The sequence below is a fragment of the Silene latifolia genome, chromosome 6, assembly GCF_048544455.1.
Source record: "Silene latifolia isolate original U9 population chromosome 6, ASM4854445v1, whole genome shotgun sequence".
NCBI classification, from domain to species: Eukaryota; Viridiplantae; Streptophyta; class Magnoliopsida; order Caryophyllales; family Caryophyllaceae; genus Silene; species Silene latifolia.
Window position 1 is genome coordinate 112,546,155 of NC_133531.1, and position 20,549 is coordinate 112,566,703.

The 20,549-nt window shown below is 37.9% G+C and overlaps 1 protein-coding gene across 1 annotated transcript; it reads left to right on the forward strand.

Annotated features, from left to right (window-relative positions):
• Positions 1–1,986: 1,986 nt before the first annotated feature.
• LOC141588496 (uncharacterized) lies at positions 1,987–6,645 on the forward strand. The gene is made up of 2 exons (XM_074409936.1): positions 1,987–2,391; positions 6,553–6,645. The coding sequence occupies exons 1-2, from the start codon at positions 1,987–1,989 to the stop codon at positions 6,643–6,645; spliced, it is 498 nt and encodes a 165-aa protein (XP_074266037.1).
• The last annotated feature ends 13,904 nt before the right edge of the window (positions 6,646–20,549 follow it).

Consider the following 20,549-nt stretch of genomic DNA (forward strand, 5'->3'; position numbering starts at 1 on the left):
TGTTGCATGTTCACACACTCGAGTCGTGTCACACTTTATTTATTGAAACTGACATTTGTGTGTCTGTATAATTATCACCTATTTCCTGGGTGGGGCCTGTGTCGATCCATATGATATTTTCGATCATATGGAGAGCAGGTTAAGTACAAGTTTGCTTGTTGATGTGATCGGGATTCGGGCCGCGCTACGGACTTTGGAATCGAGTACATAGTCACTAAGTAGATGACATAGTCATAGACGAGTTGTATTTCATTTATTCATTAGTTTATGTTTGTAATAACTAAACTTGTTATTTAATTAAAGAAGTTTCTTAATTGTAATTCCGATTTCACTGCCTCGGGAAGCCGAGATGGTAACATTTCCTAATTACCTTGGCTGGGTAAGAAGGAGGTATTACAGAAGCACCGAAGAATGTTATTGAAATTCGGAGTTTCATGGGTTTAGCTGGCTACTACAAGAGGTTTCTGAAAGACTTCTCTAAGAGTGCTAGGCCTATGACAGTTTTGACGAGGAAAGAGACCAGATTTCGTTGGGATGAGAGTTGTGAAACGGCGTTCCAAACCTTCAAGGAACGTTTGACCACAGCTCCTGTTCTAGCTCTACCCGAGGGAAGCGAGAACTTTGAGGTATATACCGATGCTTCAAAGAATGGTTTGGGTTTTGTCTTGATGTAGAATGGGAAAGTTATCGCTTATGCTTCGAGGCAGCTGAAGCCGTATGAGGAGAACTATCCTACTCACGATTTGGAACTGGGTGCAGTGGTTTTTTGCTTTAAATATTTGGAGGCACTATCTTTATGGAGCGACCTTTAAAGTGTTTTCGGATCATAAGAGCTTGGAGTACATCTATATACAGAAAGAGTTGAACATGCGTCAGAGGCGATGGATGGAGTTGATTGGAGACTACGATATGGAAATCATCTATCATAAGGGTAAAGCTAATGTGGTTTCAGATGCTTTAAGTAGAAAGAGTGTGCACTCGTTGTGCACTGCTATGTCTTTGATGAAGCTGAGGGATGAGATGACTAAGATGGGGGTCCATATGATTCGAAAGGATGATGCCTTCGGTGACTTGACTATCGAACAGGATTTGTATGAAGACATAAAGAGGAAACAGGAATTTCATCCCAAGATTCAAGAGTGGAAGTCGAGGGTAGAGAGTGGCACAGTTTTGAGGTTTTCTATCCACACAGATGGGAGTGTTCGTTTTGATGGGAGATGGTGCATCCCTAGTGACGCGGACTCGAAGAAATTGATCATGACAGAGGCTCATTGCACTCCTTATTCCGTACATCCAGGTGGTGACAAACTCTATAAGGATTTAAAGAAGACGTTTTGGTGCCCTAATATGAAGAAATATGTGGCGGAGTTCGTGGATAGGTGTTTAACTTGTCAAAGAGTAAAGGGAGAACAACGAAGACCACAAGTTAAGATTCAGTCACTTGAGGTGCCGGAATGGAAATGGGAGTCGATCTCTATGGACTTCATTGTGGGGTTACCAAGGACTCAGCAAGGTAACAATATGATTTGGGTGATTGTCGACCGTTTGACAAAGTCAGCTCACTTTCTTCCAATGAAAGACACGTGGAGTAAGATTCAGCTAGCTTTGGGGTACAGGAAGCATGTGGTTCTGCTACATGGGGTACCAAAGGACATATTGTCGGATCGAGATTCGAGGTTCATATCACGGTTTTGGCAAGAGTTACAGGAATTGATGAGAACTACCTTAAAGATGAGTACAACATTTCATCCTGGGATAGACGGTCAGGCTGAAAGGACCATCAAGACTCTTGAGGACATGTTACAAGCTTGTGATATGGAATTTGGTGGAAGTTAGGAAGATAGGTTGGACTTGATCGAGTTTTCATACAACAACAGCTATCACTCTAGCATGAGGATGACACCTTTTGAGGCTTTGTATGACAGGAAGTGCAGGAGTCCGGTGTGTTAGGATGATAATGCTGAGGCTGTGGTTTTGGGGCCACAGATGGTGCAGGACATAATTGAGCAAGTACACTTGATTCGCCAGAAGATGAAAGCAGCTCAAGATAGGCAAAAGAGTTACACAGTTTTGCATCGCATGGACATTGAGTTTCCGGTTGGTGACAAGGTTCTCTTGAAAGTGTCACCTATGCGAGAAGTGATGAGGTTTGGTAAGCGGGGGAAGTTAAGTCAGAATTTCATTGGTTCTTATGAGATTTTAGACCGGATAGGTGAAGTATCTTATCGACTAGCTTTACCGCCATCACTTAATCGGGTTCATAATGTGTTTCCTGTATCACAACTCCGGAAGTATGTGAGCGATCCGTCATATGTGCTTGAGGTGGAGAATATCGAGTTAGATGAGTCTCAAACTTATGCAGAGGTTCATAAGGAGATCTTAGACCGTAAGGTACGCAAGACAAGGAATGACGAGACCGTCTTACTTAAGGTGCAATGGTCTAATCACAATGTGTAAGAGGCCACTTGGGAACCGGAAGAGTCTATGAGAGAAAGAGAGAGCTTTCCTCATCTTTTTGACCAGGTATGTGTGGTTACGGAGACGTAACCGTTGTCTTTTAAGGGGGTAGGAGTTGGTTGCATGCATGTTTTGAGTTAGTTTTAAGTCTAGATGGTTATGTTGTTAGTATCTTTGAGCTATAGTTGGGTTGTTTTGTTGGTCATAGTTAGTGTTGTTAGCAACCTTGAGTAGTTGTTGTTGCCTTTGAGCGGTTGGTGTTGCTTTTGTTTTGGGTATGGTATGAACTTCGGGGACGAAGTTCGTTTTGAGGAGGGAAGACTGTAATAACATAGTTTTCTGAGTCTAGTTACTCGACCGAATAGGAGGGACTCAGCCTAGTAGGGTGTCGTGTGTTTTCTGGTTAGGCTACTGCCCAGGAACACTCGGCCGAGTAGTGAGATACTCGGCCGAGTAAGGCGTACTCGGCCGAGTAAGGCGTACTCGGCCGAGTACCCCAAGTACTCGACCAAGTATCTGGTCTGATGGGATTAATTTCCGCGGTTTTGATTAAGGTGATTAGAGATTATAAATTACGTTTTAACAGTTTACAAATCACTTTTACAAAACCTAACGACATTCATCCCTCTCTAATCACCCTAATCACTCTGAAGGCAATCGATCGATCGTGAGTCTTTCATTCGTCTTTTTCCACATCGATTTCTTTGGCAAGTCTCTATTGCTTTGTAATCAGTTAGTATGTTGTCTTTTAGGGTTTTGCCCTAATTGTTATTTTGGGAAAAAGGGGGGTTATTGGTATGTTTGTGATATGGTATTATTGTGATTATTGTTAGGGGAAGGATTCGTAGAGGAATAGTTTTAGCTTCTGCATTGCTCGTGATTCGGATTCGTTATAAGGTAGGGTTTCCCTACTAAGTTGTCTATTTAATTGTTTTAAGACGATGTTAATTGATGTACTGGCATGATTAGTATTGTCTATGGTTCGCGATGTGCGCCCTCGGCTGAGTGGAGTCATCATCAAGAATGACTTCACGCCCTTGATTCGCCCCTTATGGTTCCCTTCACAAGGGGGATGTGTACATTAATAGACATGGGTTATTTGTTCGTTGCGATGAGCGGGGTTTAGGTGGGCAAGGCTGCGGTCCTCCACTGGCGGTGAGGGTTACCTTTTGCGATGGGTAACCTGGCAGGGCTACACACTTAGGTGTGTAGTCGGTTATTGGTTACGGATGGAGTTTGGAGGATGGTATTGCAATTGGAATTGGATTGTATTGGATGTGTTGTGTTTTCTTATCTTGATTATTCAGTGAACTGACCCCATTTATGTTTTATAAAACTGTGGTGATCCATTCGAGGATGGTGAGCATATATTGACAGGTGATGAGCTTAGGCAAGCTGCGGGATTATTGTTATTATTATTGTTACTATTATTGTTACTACTATTGTTACTATTATTATTATTACTATTACTATTATTATTACTATTATTATTATTACTATTATTATTATTACTATTATTATTATTACTATTATTATTATTACTATTATTATTATTATTATTATTATTATTATTGTTATTATTATTATTATTGTTATTATTATTATTATTATTATTGTTATTATTATTGTTATTATTATTACTACTACTACTACTACTACTACTACTACTACTACTACTACTACTACTACTACTACTACTACTTATGTATAACACACGGCCCAAGGCCTTATTACCCGCTAAGTCCAATTCTCGATTTGTTTACTTACTTTATTATTTAATTAACGTCTTATTTGCAATTATTATTATAAATGCCATTAATTAGTTATTTGAATTACATTATTTATTCTTATAAATATTATTAATTTACGGGGTATTACATTAACTATGGATGGTTCTAGGCGAGAGTGGTTACAAATTATTGGACTCTCATTTGAGTCTTTGTTTTGCGGTAATAAGGAATGGTAATCAAGGTTTATGGAATAATATTTTAAGTTTGGATGGATGAATTTTGAGTTAAGTGGAGTTAGATTATTTAAATGGTTGTCTTATTGCCCTATGCTTGGTAATAATCGTGATTTGGAGTTGTAATTGTCCATTCTTGAGGTATGGTGCTTCAAGGATGTAAATGTTGTTTTAAGATAGGATTGGTAAACCTTGAGTCGAGTGGAACCATATAATTTGAATGGCAAATCCATTTACCTTATGGGTCGGTTGTAAGCATGAATGCAATCTAGATGTTAGAGTGCACCAAGGAAGTTTGAATTTGTGTAACACCCCCATTAATCGGGACGCCTTCCTCAAGGCCATCCTAGTTAATGAGGGTGCTACACGACTTGGTTTCCCAAGCTTGTAGTGCGAACAATCAAAATAGAAGCAATTTAAATAGATAAGTATTTAGTTAAGTTAAGTGATTACATATTCGAGGATCCAAATACGATCCCAACCTATACAAACCTAAGTAATAAAAATGGAGTCTACGTATCAATGTAAAAAACTAGATAAGAAAGTGGCGACACACTCAAAGGGAAACCGCTCCAAGCTCTGACTCATCCAAATGCACAGATACCTGTCAAACCACTGCTCCCCATATGATCGGGAATATCATATGGTATACCACATATATTTTTAAAAATATTTGATGTCAATCTCAATATTATGAGTGCCTACAATGACATGATTAAACGATATAAAATACAAAATAATATTCCATATGAATATGAACAACACATGTAACCACCAACCCCTCCTCCTCCAACACAACCCCGTTGACGGCATCACAACACCGCCACCAAAAGCCGGATCGCAGTTTGTAACAAGATATTAGGGACGCACCCACCGTGCCGAGCCCAGGCGTTAATTGGACCACTGCCTGACGTCGTGACACCACACGATTCCCTCCATCCTTAAGTCATGAACGTGCACGACCCTATTGGAGTGGGAAGCTTCAAGAGGCGATCCAAGCATAAGACGGTCACTAACCCGTCTTACGTCTCCTCAGCAATCCAACACAACACAACACACTCCTCCAACCGCCTCCTCCAATATCCACAAGTAACCAAGTATGCACAATATGAAAATATGTCTTTCCACACAATTATAAACCATCATATGACAAGAATACACATGCTTACTATTTTATCAACCAGTCAACCATTAATCTTCCTAGTTCATATTATAATGCAACCAAATGATTATATGATGTTAATACCACGTACCCATCCACATGATAGGATGAACATCCAACATTAGTATGCAACCAAACCCTAATTACCCAACTAATCATGTTATCATGCAACTATGACATTTATTGTTTAATTCATGACAATTAACACAAATGTAAACAATCGTATTACTAACACCGAATAGGGAAACCCTACCTTTGCAAATCTCTAAGCAATTAGGGAAGCACATTAGAAGAGCTCCTCTAGGAAGTTTCCTCTAACAACAATTAATGAGCTACTATCACAAACATGTTCTACAATACTAATAATACTAATTAACCCACTTAATTAACCAGAACCCTAACTAAATTCCCATGAGACAACATTCCCAAAGATTAGGGTTTACTAACAATAAATAAAGGAAAAAGGGTGAATAAATACTTACAAATGTAAACAAATAAAAAAGGAATGAAGTTTGAGTGCAAATCTTCAAAGTATGAGGGATAATCTTGAGAGGATAAGGTTATGGAAGATTTTGGGGGATTTTGAGAGATGATGAAATGTTTAGGGTTGTGAAGTGAATGGAAAAATATGAAAAAGGAAGTATAAATAGTGAGGCCCAACAACACAAAGCCACACGCGAAAACCAGGCTGAACCCCCGGCCGAGTGCACCAGCCACTCGACCGAGTGGCTCACTAACAGAAGCTGGTACAATGCCCATAGGGCACTCGGTCCATGTACTCGGTCGAGTAGAGTGCCACTCGGTCGAGTACTCACCTGTACCCGGCCGAGTGCATTACTAGAAAATACGGGGTATTATAATTTGAATCATTGAATAGGAAATATACCACGCTGAGAGGCTTCTAGTTGATGCTAAATGGATATAGTGGTGTTAATAGTGTTGATCTTAATTTTGTGAAAGTTGTTTGTAGGTATCTAATACTTGGGAGGTTTTGAGTTGTAGTTGTGGAGAATTACATTCTTTCGAGGATTGGCTTATAAGTAGAGTTGACGATGATGGATAATTAAGAAAGTCCTTGGGAAATAATTAGGTTATAAGCATGATCTTGTATTCTTGTAAAGATGCTTGAGAAATTGGTTATTAGGACCTAGCTATTTAAGACTTAGTAGTGCGTAGCATTTACCTCTTGTGTAGGTCCTCCTACTCTTTCACCATAAACTCTATCATTCATTTCAGTCTTTTCATTCTGATAAGCTTTTCTTTTGGGAGATAATCTAGTTGTCGGTAAAACATTACGTCCTCTAACCTCCTTATCGACTCTACCTCGACTTTTTATTCCTAAGATTTTGACGTATTTCCTTTATCTTTCATTACCATGATTGGTGGTTGTGATGTCTTAGTTATTTTCCACATTTGTGCAATATCTAACTATTTAAATTTACCTTTTGGCGATTGTTGAACTTTTATGTTACATTGCAAAACTTGACTTCTCTTAAAGTTTGAAATTGAATCTTTCACTTTCAATTTGACCTTTTTTTCTACAATGTTTGAAAATGGTTTTTACTTTCATTTGATTTTAGCCTTTTTGTTTGATGTTAGGACTCGTTATTGGAAACACCTAATAACCAGTTTTACGCTTATCGACGCATGATTTTGTATTTTACCTTGTCTTTGATTTGTAATGTTAGTATTCTTGTGTGCACAATATGAGTTACTTCGTTCCATGGAAGAAGACTCATATCTTTGAGAATGGAAAAGTTTTATTTTGGGTTTCATCTTTTGTAAATATTTTGGTTGTCGATTTTGAAAACGACCTTGTCCTTGTAACTTTTGTTTTCAACTTTCAAGTTTTGAGGATGAAACTTTTTCAAGGTGGGGTGATTGTAATACCCGCAAATTTTACTTTGGGACTTTATTAATTTAAATAGTTATTTAGTGATAAAAACACTCATCTATCATCTTTCTCACAAAATCACAGCACGTTCTCTCTCCATAAACCTTCATTAAAACCCACCTTTTAGATCTAGACTTAAAACCCACATATCTCCTTCATTCCTCCACCAATCAATCTATTTTCACGCCAAACTTCATATTTTTCTCATCCTTCATCTTTTAAGTTAATAAAATCTCATCTTTGATTCTTTTCAACTTTTCAAAATTTTATCCTTTTCGAGTTAGGACTTTTAACAAATTTATCACGCCTTTGTTTTTCAGGGGTGACCTTGAGGACCCGGAGAAGGGATACTACTTTATTGAAGAGGATTTAGAGGATTAGAAGTATAAGTTAAGGTAACGTAGATGGGTTATTCAGTATTACATATGTTTGTGTGATTTGATGGTTTAGATTAGAGTTTTATGTCAAAAAAATTGGTTCTTTTCTGAGTTTTCACTTGGAATCCGTTGCTTATATTGTTTGATAATTTATGAGTTTTGTATGATGAAGTTTGTAGTATTGTTATTGTGAAAGATGTCTTAAATGGTGATTTTATGTGTTGGTATGTTAAGATCTAATCTTCTGGATGAAAAAGATGAAAACTTTTATGTTGGGTTTAGCTCATTAAGTCTTATTTATGACTTATGAAATTGGAGTAATTTGTGAAGGTTATATGTTGTGGATTGTTGTTGTAATTGTATAATTGATACTTTGTGGTAGATTTTGTGCCTAACAATGATGTTGGAGCAACTTTGGGTAAAGTTGGTTGTGTGTTTGTTGAATCTTGAGATTTAACTTGGGTTATGTTGATTTGAATGCATAAATATTGACGAATGAATGGTTAAATGATATATGATGAGTGTTGGTATTGATGGTGTAGTATGAAGATTTGCTTTCAAAAGTTAATTTGGGTGAAGTTTTATAAAAAAGATGAGTTGAAACTCAGTAGGGTGAAATTTTACCCGATGGAAAAGTTTGGTTTTTGGTAAAAAATTCCAGAGGGCGAAATTTCAGCCGATGAAAAAAGTGATAAGAAATTTTCGTAAGGTGAAATTTCACCCTATGGGCGGAAATTTCAACGGGTAGATGAAACTTTTCCTGCACATTTGCAATTTAGTAAAATGGTCATATCTCTATCGTTTCGTACTTTTATTGGGCTTGTAACCTAGTTTTAGAACCTTAAGAGAATTAACTATCACCTTCAATTGGAATCACCTCATTATCATGTCTAGAAATCAAGTTATGACCGTTTAAAGTTAACCCTTATCGTAGGCGAGTTCTAAACTTGTTGTTTTGAATTGGGGTTTATGTTTCCTTTTAATTATACTTCTTAACCTTGGTTCTAATGCTTATGTATGACTTGTTGACACTTGTTATCATTGGATCCCTTGCTTATGTATAATTCACATGTTAAAGGATCGTTTTGGGATGTTTGGCTCAAGTGTGGCCCGTTTACCACAAATGGCTTTTGAAAACATGTTGTTTGCATTGAGTCATACTCTCATTGATTGTGTATACCCATGTCTGTGTCTGCATATGGTAGTGTGAATATGATGACGTCATTGGGAGGCAAACGCGTAAGCTTGGTTGACCCGACCGTTAAATGTTGTATTCATGCGAGGTGGTGTCATTGTGCTTAGAGTAGTAGCTTGACTTTCTATTTTTGCCTCTTCCATGTCGTTCTACAGGATTTGGGGTGCTCGTTATCTTTTCACCTCTTTCGTCCCATTCTGCCGAATTTGGGGTACTTCATTTCCGTTCTGTTTCTTCGAGTCTTGGACGCGAAATGTTCATCACGTCAAATCGGGAAATGTTCATCTCGAGAGTCTGGAACCAGGTTTAGACTAGGACCGTACATAGTCGTCATCCTACCGAGAGGATTGAGTTTAGAGTTATCTTGTCTTGCTTAGTCACGATGCTTTGTACGTGTCATTTACTGTGGGAGTTATTTCTTGGTTTGTTGGTATGTATTGTGAGTTAACTTTGAGTCTCTTGCCAAATTTAGACTTAGAATGTTTATTGTGTTGCATTGAGAAACGTTATCCCCTGGATTTGACATTTGACTCGATATGTTTGTATCAAGCTTGCTTATTTTGATACCTTTTGGTCCTATTGAGCACTAGGAGGTGCGAAGTACGCCATCTAGTATCGATATGATTGACGAGACTTGGCCCTTATTAATCTTGATAATGAGTGTTACTCTTTTTTCTCTTTGTACTTGAATAACGAATAACTTATGTATTTTGGCATATGTATTATGTTATTGTCCAATGTTAATGATTGGAATAACATATAATAATGTTGCTCATCCTTCTCTCTTGTACTCGCATGATTTATACCTGTAGTATGTGCTTTAATCTGTTCTTATTGAAGGTATTTTGATGTAGAATGTGTTTTGATATAATATGGCTAGGAGAACCTCGAGTTACTTCTCACTGACTTTGATATTTATTTTTAATGAATAAATAGGTTGAAGTCGGTGCCTACATGAGGTTTTGATGAGTGAGCTAGCGAGCGTTGTACTTACAACGATTTACCTTCTCATTGTAATTTACATCCGTGCGTAGTATTGTAATTTTTTTATTGAGGGATTGAGATCTCTTACGTTAACTTAAGTTGTATTTGTATAAAGCTTTCTTAAACTTAAATTTGGTTATATGATTAGTGACTTCGAGGATTTTACCAATAAAGGTTTTAAAATCTCGTATTTCCCGTTGCAATAGTCGTATTTATTTTGTTGTATAACTGCGGGGGTTCACAAAAAGAATTGGCATTTGTGAAGATGATGTGTGCTATAACTGTGCTCAAGGGCCTGAATCCATCATACATCTTTTTTTTATTGTATTTACAGTCAGAGCTTACTTCGAAATGATTGAGGGCTAGACTTACACCATAGTTCCTCGAGATGAGGTCTTAAACTGTAGTAACAAGTGGAGAGGATCCAAGCTGAAACGGATTATTCTCACTCACATTCTCAATGCCTGCTACTATCACATATGGAGACAGAGGAATTTAGGTAGAATTGAAGGAAAACTAGATAGACCATAATTTTTGTTCAGTTGTATCAAACAAGGGCACATCTACATGATTCGAACAAACGTCATACTTCCCTTGCATAATAGAGATAAATATTAGCTGGAGAAGCTAAGGAATGAATGATCTCTAAGTAGAGCTCTTGTTATGTGCTATTAATTAGCTAGTTTTGAGATCACTTAGTATATATGATTTGAGAGAATGTCATCCATATTTGTAATAGTTTGAGCAATAATAATATAACCTTACATTTCAACAAAAAAAAAAAACACTAATTGAACAACCATAAGGAATCCTAAACATAAGCACATAGTTCAATATTAAACATAAACACGGAAGTTTAACTAGTTTAAATAATATGATTTGTTCATTTAAACACCAATTCAAAATACAAAATAATCACTCATGTCATCATACTCGTTAATGTAAGAATTTTCATCTCAAAACCATTTCATTAACATTTTGTGTGCATTAATACTCATTTCCAAATTTCATCAAATTTTTACAAATCACAACTTTACCAAATTTCAATCTTCATCAAGATAATTATATTGAAATAACAAGAACAAAACTAAATTAAAGCGATTCAATCCTCCATGAATCAAACAAATTCAACGACAACATACCATCATCACCAAAATAAAAAACCTCCAATTTTACCTAAACCTAAGCTAAACAACTATGTCACATTCAATTAACAACAACTAATCAAATACTATTTAAAATTGTATGCAAATAACAATAATAAAACCAATTTAAACAACATAAAATCAAAGAATTAAGTTAATTATATTTAAATCAAATTGAAGATTTGAAGAGAAGAAGATATAGAATGAAGGATAACGGTGCTAGGTGAAAAAAGGTGGTTGCTTCACGACGGTAGGGTGGACGACATTCGTGGTATGTGCGGACGATCTACGTTTTTTTCTTTTTACTTAAACTGAAAACGAAGTAAGTAAGCTAAGGCTTTGATTCTGGTTATGTTAATTAGGTTTAGGATTGTTTATTCGATGGCCCGGACCAAAGACACGACCAGACGTGTAGTTTGGTCCAGTCCATAGTTTACCTATTTACATTAGTCTGGTCTTTGGTTCTGTCCTGTACGAAATCGAATGGACCACAGACCGCACTGTGGACCGAACTTATATAACAAAAATCTTTAAAATTGTATGACTAATAAGGATTTCTCTTAATAGATAATATTATATTATTTTTTTCTTATGGTGACGAGGGAACCCGCAACCGCTACCTTTGGTGTGTAATGGGTAAACCATCGGGTATACATGATAGCCTGCAAACCACCTAAGGGTGACAGACTCGAAGTCTAGAAGGCACTAACTTAAGCCATAAATACTTCATAAGATTACTCTTGGAGAGGCTTAGACTCGGGTTCCTGTGATTTTTACCAAAGTTTTAACCACTAGACTCCACCCTTACTGGCGATAATATTATCTTATTGTGTATTATTTTAAGAAATTCTACTATCATAACAAACTACACTATAAATCCGTAATATATATTAAATTCATCTTAGAAATAATAAAGCAATATGCAATACTCCCTCCGATCCAAACAAAAGTTAACATAGAGGAAAATAGAGTATTTAAGAAAAGGTGGAAAAGTAAGGGTAAAGAGGGAAAAAAATAGGTGGGTCATGTAATTGTGGGTTTGATTGTGTGTTGGTAGGTGGAGTATGTAATTGCATTTTGTGTAAATATCAAATGGGTATAAGGACAATTTGGTAATGTTGTGGCCCAAATAAGGAATGTTACCTTTGGTGAGGATTGATGAACGTGTCGTTGTACGCTGTCAAACACATTTATACCCAACTACTAGCATAGCAAGCAAGTCGGGGTTGAACCCAAAGGACGGGGGTACTCAAATTGTTCAATCTAATTGTAGTTGCACTAAGTTTATCACAATTAGTTGGGTTAATAGTTCTAAACTAATAAAAGCAATGAAAGGTAAACAAGCAATAAAACAAGGGTGTAAACAAATGATAAACAATACTAGGGAATCATGGGATCATAGGGGAATCATGGTGAGATCATACAAACAAGTTTCATAGATGCAAGTAATTATTATTGTTGGAATCAATTTAGTGTATATCTTACGATTTCTAGGGAAAACTTAGGTCTCGGAGCCGAGTCGGTCAAGACTGTACAACACCTACAAGTCGACTTGGTTTTCCCTATTCATGGTGATATAACATAAATGAGTCCTACGAAGGTTTGGGTCCCGGAGACGAGTCGGTCAAGACTATACAACACCTACAAGTCGACTTAATTCTTCCTAATTAACTATATGCATGGTCTTAACAAGTCTTGAGTTGGTTTATGTCTTACAAGTCTTGTTGAAAGGATAAGAGAAATATGCTAGATTGTCAATCGAGCATTTCATCAAACATGACATGTGCATAAGTTGGAAAACAATAAGCAAGCATTCATATGAACTCATTAAGCATAAATCTTCCCCATGATTAACTCCCCTAATCCCCCACTAATCCCTAGTTAGGAAACTACTCACTCATGATCATGGAAAATATGCTAACAAGCATATTAACAAGTCTAAACATGATGAAGGAGTAAAATCGTAACACCCCCATCTACCAAGGAGCCTTAACAAGACCATCCCCAGCAGATAAGGGCGTTACCATCTCGGTTGCCCGAGAAACAGTAATAATTAAATGTCGATAAAAGAACTATTACATTTAATTACAAGTTATTAAACAAAATAAAAGATACAACTCGTGACATCTATCAACTATGTGAGACTATCTCTGCCATGACTCGTGGTAGACTCGTCCCTCCAAACACCCAACTATGATCCAGATATCAACTTGTTAAGACCTACTGCTCACCATAGTGGATCACGGCAGACAGAACACAAGAAGGAAACACAACAACACCACACAAGGTCAGTAACTGAAGGAACATGATGCGTGCATTTTATATAGTCTTTCTAAGCCTTATTTGCACGCATTTCTATGCATTTTGTGTAGTATTTAGCTACAAATGTCCCCCGAATAGTCTACTTTGGTTTGTCTTGTATTATTTGCAGGTATAAACCGGAGAGGAGCATAATCAAGCTTAATACATGTCCCTATGCATGCATTTAGGAGATGAGTTGAGTTGAAGCTTGGAGACTACTATTGTGAGATGCGGATAGAAGTAAGGAAGCTTAGCGGACAAAAGAAGAACTTCATATTACTAGTGCCTACTTTGAAGAGCCATATATCAAGTTCTACAAATGATAATCAGGTGACTCCAATTGAGGATACAAGATTATTCTCTTAGATTTCCAACTCCACCAAAAACGCCATATTTTCCCAAGTAACGAAGAAATGGCGGCCGTTTGAAGTTCAGTGCGTAGAGCAGGAATTACGCGCTGGAAACCACTTGATCGAGTACTATAGTGCTCGATCGAGTACTTAATGTCCTCATTCGAGAGGTGCCTTTTTGATAGTGCTCGATCGAGTACATAATGTCGTCGATCGAGAGGTTTTTGCTAGAGGTTACTCGATCGAGGAGTTCTAATGTCCTCGATCGAGTACTTTTCCAGCTGACGTAAGATTTTAATATCTTGTTATCGTATTAGGTCAATAAAAATATCTATCCTATAAACATGAGAGAGTTAATTAGGTTTACGGAGGACTTCTATCTCAGTTTTCTGGTTAGACGTTACTTTTGCTCTTTCTATTCCCGGATCTAAACTTTTGTAATTTCCTTTACTCTCTTATTTAATTTAATTCCCTTTTGCATAACTCTTTATACTATATGTCTGTTATTATTTCATCTTTCGCTATTGTTTTATTCATTGTTATGCATAACTAATCCCTTAATGCTAGGATTAGGGGAGCCTTGATAGTAAAACGATGATGCTTTAATCGGTTTAGGAGGTTTTTTTGTGAGAATTGTTTGATAGCAATATAACTGTAATTATTAGGTTGAATGCATGCAACTGAAGTAATTAAATTGGTTAAATTCAGACCTAGATCAAGAGATTGGAATGAATAGACCTGTTATGAACAATAAACTACACTAATGAGGGCGAGAGCTAAGTTAGTAGTATTCTAGGGCGGATAGCGGACCGAGAGGACCTTTCCTTTACCCTTCTCACATCAGACCAATAAACATACCTTTAGCTGAATTGTGTAATATCACGGTGAACTGACATCCTGGCATATTTCTCTCTATCTGATTAATCTCTTATTTCAATCCTTGCTATTTAATTTCAGTTTTTTAGTTTAGTACAAACCACACAAACCCCCAAATTGTGACCATAGACAGACTAGAATAACTAGTAGATAGTGACCGCTTCCCTGTGCATACGATACCGGACTTGCCTCTGATGCATTAGTTAGAGCCAGTTGATTTTATTTTTAATAGGGTTGCGACAGCCGTGTCAGAACACACAAAACAGACACAACAAATATACACACATCAATATCTCCAATCACCTACACTCCTCTGACTACCCGAAGGTCCAGTCCTGACAGATTACCAATCGCAACAAGTAATCCACGCCGCGAGTGGGGGCTCGCAGCCGTACCCACCAAATCCCCGCTCATCAATTCCGAGCGATAACCCATGTTCCTTAATGTGCACATCCCCTCATGTGGCGGGTTCCACAGCGGGCAAATCAAGGGCGTGAAGCCACTCCCGCAAGTGACTCCACTCAGCCGAGGACGCACCTCACGAACCAGAGACAACAAACAACAAACAACAAACTGTAGACATGGGCCACCAACGGCGCGCGCGGAAGCGCTTGAAATAAGCGTGCATTAGTAGAGTTGCCACCAATTTTTATAGGAAATTGGAACCGTTCGAATACCCCGTGTCATGTCAAGACACAAAGTAGTGACATGAACACCAAGAACTCGTTACCCTTAAGGTTCTATGTCTAGAATGACTCTCGTGGATGCCAATGAACACGGATGTTCACAGAGATCTGGAGTAAGGGGTGAGGGTACGTATTAGGAAGTCCTTTTACTGAACACCTAATCCCGCATGCAATGCAACATCCACAGATTAATCCTAGCATGTGAATTAAACTATGTCGGTGAACAAATAATTTAACAATTATTAATGTCGAAGTTGAAAGTTAGAATTGATTACATGTGAATATAAGTGAATAAATCATACAACAAACGATAAATAAATAGCGATAAATAAAATTACAATGATTTAATTGATTTACGTCAAAAATACACTCGAAACGGAAATTTGAAGAAAAGAAAATAAAAGTTTAGAAATTAAAGTGATAAAAATAGGACAGATTAAGGGTGATACTACGATTATTAGTTAATTAATTACGTAATTAAAGGCTATGTCAAAGCGAGAACGGAAGTTCAGGGACATAGATCATCTCAGAACAGGCGCAGCATCTGCTGCGTCCCTTAAAAGAGCCCCAGCTATTCCTGCGTCTGTTCTTGAGTTGAGCTCTGGCTGTGAAGTCAGAACCGTGGGTAGTTAATGTTCTTTGGTATGTTTTACGATCAATTATCGACATTAGACTCGAGTGAAAGTGATTTAGCAGGTTAATTACATATAAAACCGTCATAAAAACGATAAACACGAATTAAACGAATTAAAACGAGTTAAAAACGAATTAAATTTATTTACGATTTCGGAAACACAAAAGGAACGAACTTTGAAAGAAATTGATAAACTGAAAATAAACAATGGAGATATGTACAAAGAACGAATTCCATTGACTTAATATGGACAAATCGAGTCTCTAAAATCCGAGTTTGATTTAATGACGAATACCCGCAAATATCGATTTATAAGGGATTTAAGTCGAAAATAAACGTTATAAGAGAATATTAAAACATGGTTTATATGCAAAGGAATGCAAGAAAATAAGAAAAATAAGACAAAAAGAACAAAACCACAGAAACCCGAGGAAGAAGAAGAAGAGCAGGAGTAGCGACAGCCTCTAGAAGAGGTGCATCAGGTGCTGCAACCCTTCGAAGAGGCACAGCTGCTGCTGCGTTTCTTCTCGACGTCTGGTAACTGCTGTTTCGTAAAAACTGTTTGTAATAAAGGTTTATAAAATCGGTTTTAAATATATTTTTGACGTGGATCTTACATTAATCAATACAAAAATAAAAATATAATAAAAAAAAGATGGGATTTAACACCCTCAGACTTACATGTTTGACGAAACGAGATTGCTCGACTTGAATGTATGTAGAAAGTGCCCTCGTTAGAGGATTTTAGATTAATTGATTGATTGATGTGTAGTGGTCAAATTGGCCGGTCATGCAACGTGACTGGTACTCAGAATGATCTTAGCTTACGTGGTCAATTGATCAAGCACGTATGCGTCGAAAGCTTAGAGCACGGTCTAGAATGCAAAGAGAGAAGAGAAGGGCGGACACTCGCGTGAAAAATATGGAGACCGAAGGTCTCTATTTATACTAAACAATGTGAAAGGTTTTGGAATGACCCAAACTTTGGAAAGAAATCACGGAAATATTCCGTAAACAACAAAAGAGGGTCGGATAAGAGGCGCAGCAGCTGCTGCCTTCCAAGAGGCGCAGCACCTGCTGCGTCATTTCCCCAGAGGTTTCCTCCTGCGGAAGAAAGATTTCCGCGTTTCTATTACGGAATTGCGGTAGATTTCTACTTCCTTATTCCGTAAAATATGATTTATGGATGATATTTTACCAAAAGATATAAAATTTAATTATGGAATAAATATTCGGAATATTCTAGACATTCCGAATCGGCATTTTAAACGGTTTCTTAGAAAATGAAGCGGTTTTTGACCCGGACTCCAAATGAATTCTAATTACTGTCAAAACGACCTTATCGGTACGTAGATGACGACCAAGGGATAGACACAAGTGTTTGAGCTATCACTTGACGATAAACTTACATACTATCATAAATCATTTCTTGTACCAAACATGCGGCCCAATCATCTCTGGGTGGTTGGCGGAAGGTGTAGAAATGAGGTATCTACAGAGCCCCCACTTTGACTGAGGCTTGGACAAGGCGAAAGTCAAAGTATAGCCATCAGGTCAATCGAAGATTACAACCTGACGACTATGGCGACGCGAGGCGGTTCAAGGGGTTTGAACTAAGGACCTGTCGTCGGGAACATTTTAGAGTCTGTCGACTATGGGGGAGGGTCGTTAAAGTACATTAGACTACGCAAGGAAGCTCGCCAGCCATAAGAAGAAATCATACCTGAGACTTCTTTCCCGAGATGTTTCCGGAGGTGCGTAAGAGCTAAGGGTAAGACCTAAACAAATATGTAAGGATTGTGCTAGGGTGTGGGACCCTAAAGGAGCTAGGTGTATGAACCTGGGTATATGAATCTAAAAGGACGGCTGGTATGAGAACTTCTGGAGAGCGACACCTTTGCCGAACTCCGGGAGGAAACAAATAATATTGAGGGTAGCAGGACGTCGGTAGAAATTAAACTGCTGGGGGAATTTGCTTGTGTCGGTCTCAAGCGAACTCTCGTTGGGGAATATATTGACGATTAGGAACATCTTGATCATCATGGAAGAAATCTTGAGTGAGCAATACTGCAAAATACTGCTGCGCTGGGGAGAAATACGGATGACTCTGTCTGGATTGAATCATTCCTGGGAAATCTGATTGCATCTGCTTTCAAACAAACTCCATCTCTAGAGAAGTGCATCGGCTATCATGAAATCTCGCGGGGATAATAAATGTATTGATAAAGATGTGTCTTAAACACTGTCAAGGAAAATAAAGAGGCTTGACTGGTAGTGGCGAGTCCTAAGCACCACTGGAATCCGCTCGGTTGTTGCAAGCAAAATCGCGATAATGACTGAGAAGCTCGTGAACCGGGTACAACAAAAATCCTTGCTGGGAGATAAAACATTGTGCGACTTTGCAGTCCGTTTAGAAAACACAGGTCCGGACGAAAAAAGAACGCCCAAAAGAACCAAATATATGATATAAGGTGTCGGAGAAGAGGCGCACAAAACTTGGGCCCACAAATAACAAACTTATAACGAACTTTCAAAATTTGAGCTGGAAAGAAGCTGGGGAATAGGCGCAGCAAGAGCCACGGCATTTGGAAAGGGCGCAGCAGATGCTGCGTCATTTCTTGGGCTTGTCCCTGTCTGGAAAAACCTGATAAACCGTGTGTTTATTTCATAATAACAAAACACAATTTCCTTTCAAATTCTCTCAAATTCCAACCAAAATTCATTAAACCTTGATCAATTCGGGCCTTTAATCATGACTAATCGAGGTATGTATCACATTCTTGCTTTTAATTTGCATTTTTGATTGAATTAGGGCCGAAAATTAGGGTTCCCCACCCCCCCCCCCCCTTAATGTCGAAAAATTGGGGGTTTTGCCTCTAATGAATTTGTTTGATAAAATTGACATTAGAAATGGATAATTGGCGATATTAGAACATAACCATGTATTCTTTTTGCATTTTCATCAAGTATTGAGCATTTGGCGAAAAATGAGACGGTTTCTCAACTGTTTCAAAAATTGCTTCGAAAATGCCCTTAGGATTGTCCACTTTTGATGAAACTTGGTGTTTTGGAAACCTTGTGTAATGGGTAAACTTGCTATCATGTCAAATTTTCGATTTGTGACGACTCTTTTGATGCGTGTCCTAAATATGATGTTTTACACCCTATTTCACACGCATTTCAGAGCTCAATTATGTAGTTTATGCTACTATTTTCCCTATTTTCGTCTACTTTCGTGTTTTTGTGTAATATTGCAGAAATATGAAGAATCCAGCGGAAATCGAGCCGAATCCGTCCCTAAGTGCTTGGCATAGGATTTGACATGAAGATTTGACTCGGGAAATGAACTCGGTGCGCGTAGCAAGGCCTGCAAGATATATTTGCGAGAGTTTCAGAAGCGGATTACCAGCTAACTTGGTCTATGGGGACGACCTACATGGTCTATAGACTGTCGAAATGTTGAACAGTTTCTGCAGAAGAAGCGATCGATCGATCGATCGAGGTCCATGGTCGATCGACCACATGAGCTGACGTGCAAGTTTTATTTTAAGTCAGAAGCTTCTGATATTCTCGACCTTTGGTCGATCGACTGGTTGATATGGTCGATCGACCACTCATGCAACCTAACGAGAATTAAAAGACTTTTACCTAAGCCCATTTGTAATTAGGTTTGGAGAAGGGTTTTACGTGACACTTCTATATAACGTAACTCCTTCCTACTGCTTGAGATCATCGAAGTTTTTAGGATTCAATATCAAGATTTTGTTAATAAACATTCAATAGAATTAGCTTTATTTTCGTTAATAAAGTTCGTGCTTTCGGATTCTTCTTCCTGCTTTCATTCGGTAATTCCGGTTCCTTGATTTCAGTTTGCTTTTATTCATTCGTAGATTAAGATTGCATAGAGTAGTTTCCCAAAGCCTTATTTCGTTTATGCATCTTAATTGCTTAGTTTATTTAATCATGCATCCAATTTCGTTAATTGTTAATTCCGTTGTTGTTATAAATTTTATCATGAGTAGCTAAACCCTTCGTGCTAAGATGTAGGGGACCTGTAGTGTAGGCGGCGTAGAATTCGTAATCCTGAGTCGCGTCATGGTCAATCGACTGGCTTAGATGGTCGATCGACCGGCTCACGTAAGATCAGCTCCGTTTTAATTGATTAAATTGCTTAATTTGACGAATCGAGTGCACGCGACTAGTTGAATACTTAGTAATTGACCGACCCATTAGATCGAAAGATAGGGAAGGGAATTAGACTACCAATTGAAACGACCAAATTTTACTGAGATCGAAAGATAGGTAGAATTTAGGCTTTTAAGAATCACTTTTCAGGGCGAGAGTCAGTACTAGTGATACTTAGGGACCCGTAGCTAGATCGAAAGATGATACGTGTTAAGAATGGACTGAGAGGAATTCTTGTTTTCCCGTCTTACGTGATTATTTTAGACTTACCTAGGATACTGCCGTCGAAATTACAGTGAACCGACCATCTTAGCATCCTTTTAATATTTGATTTCATCAA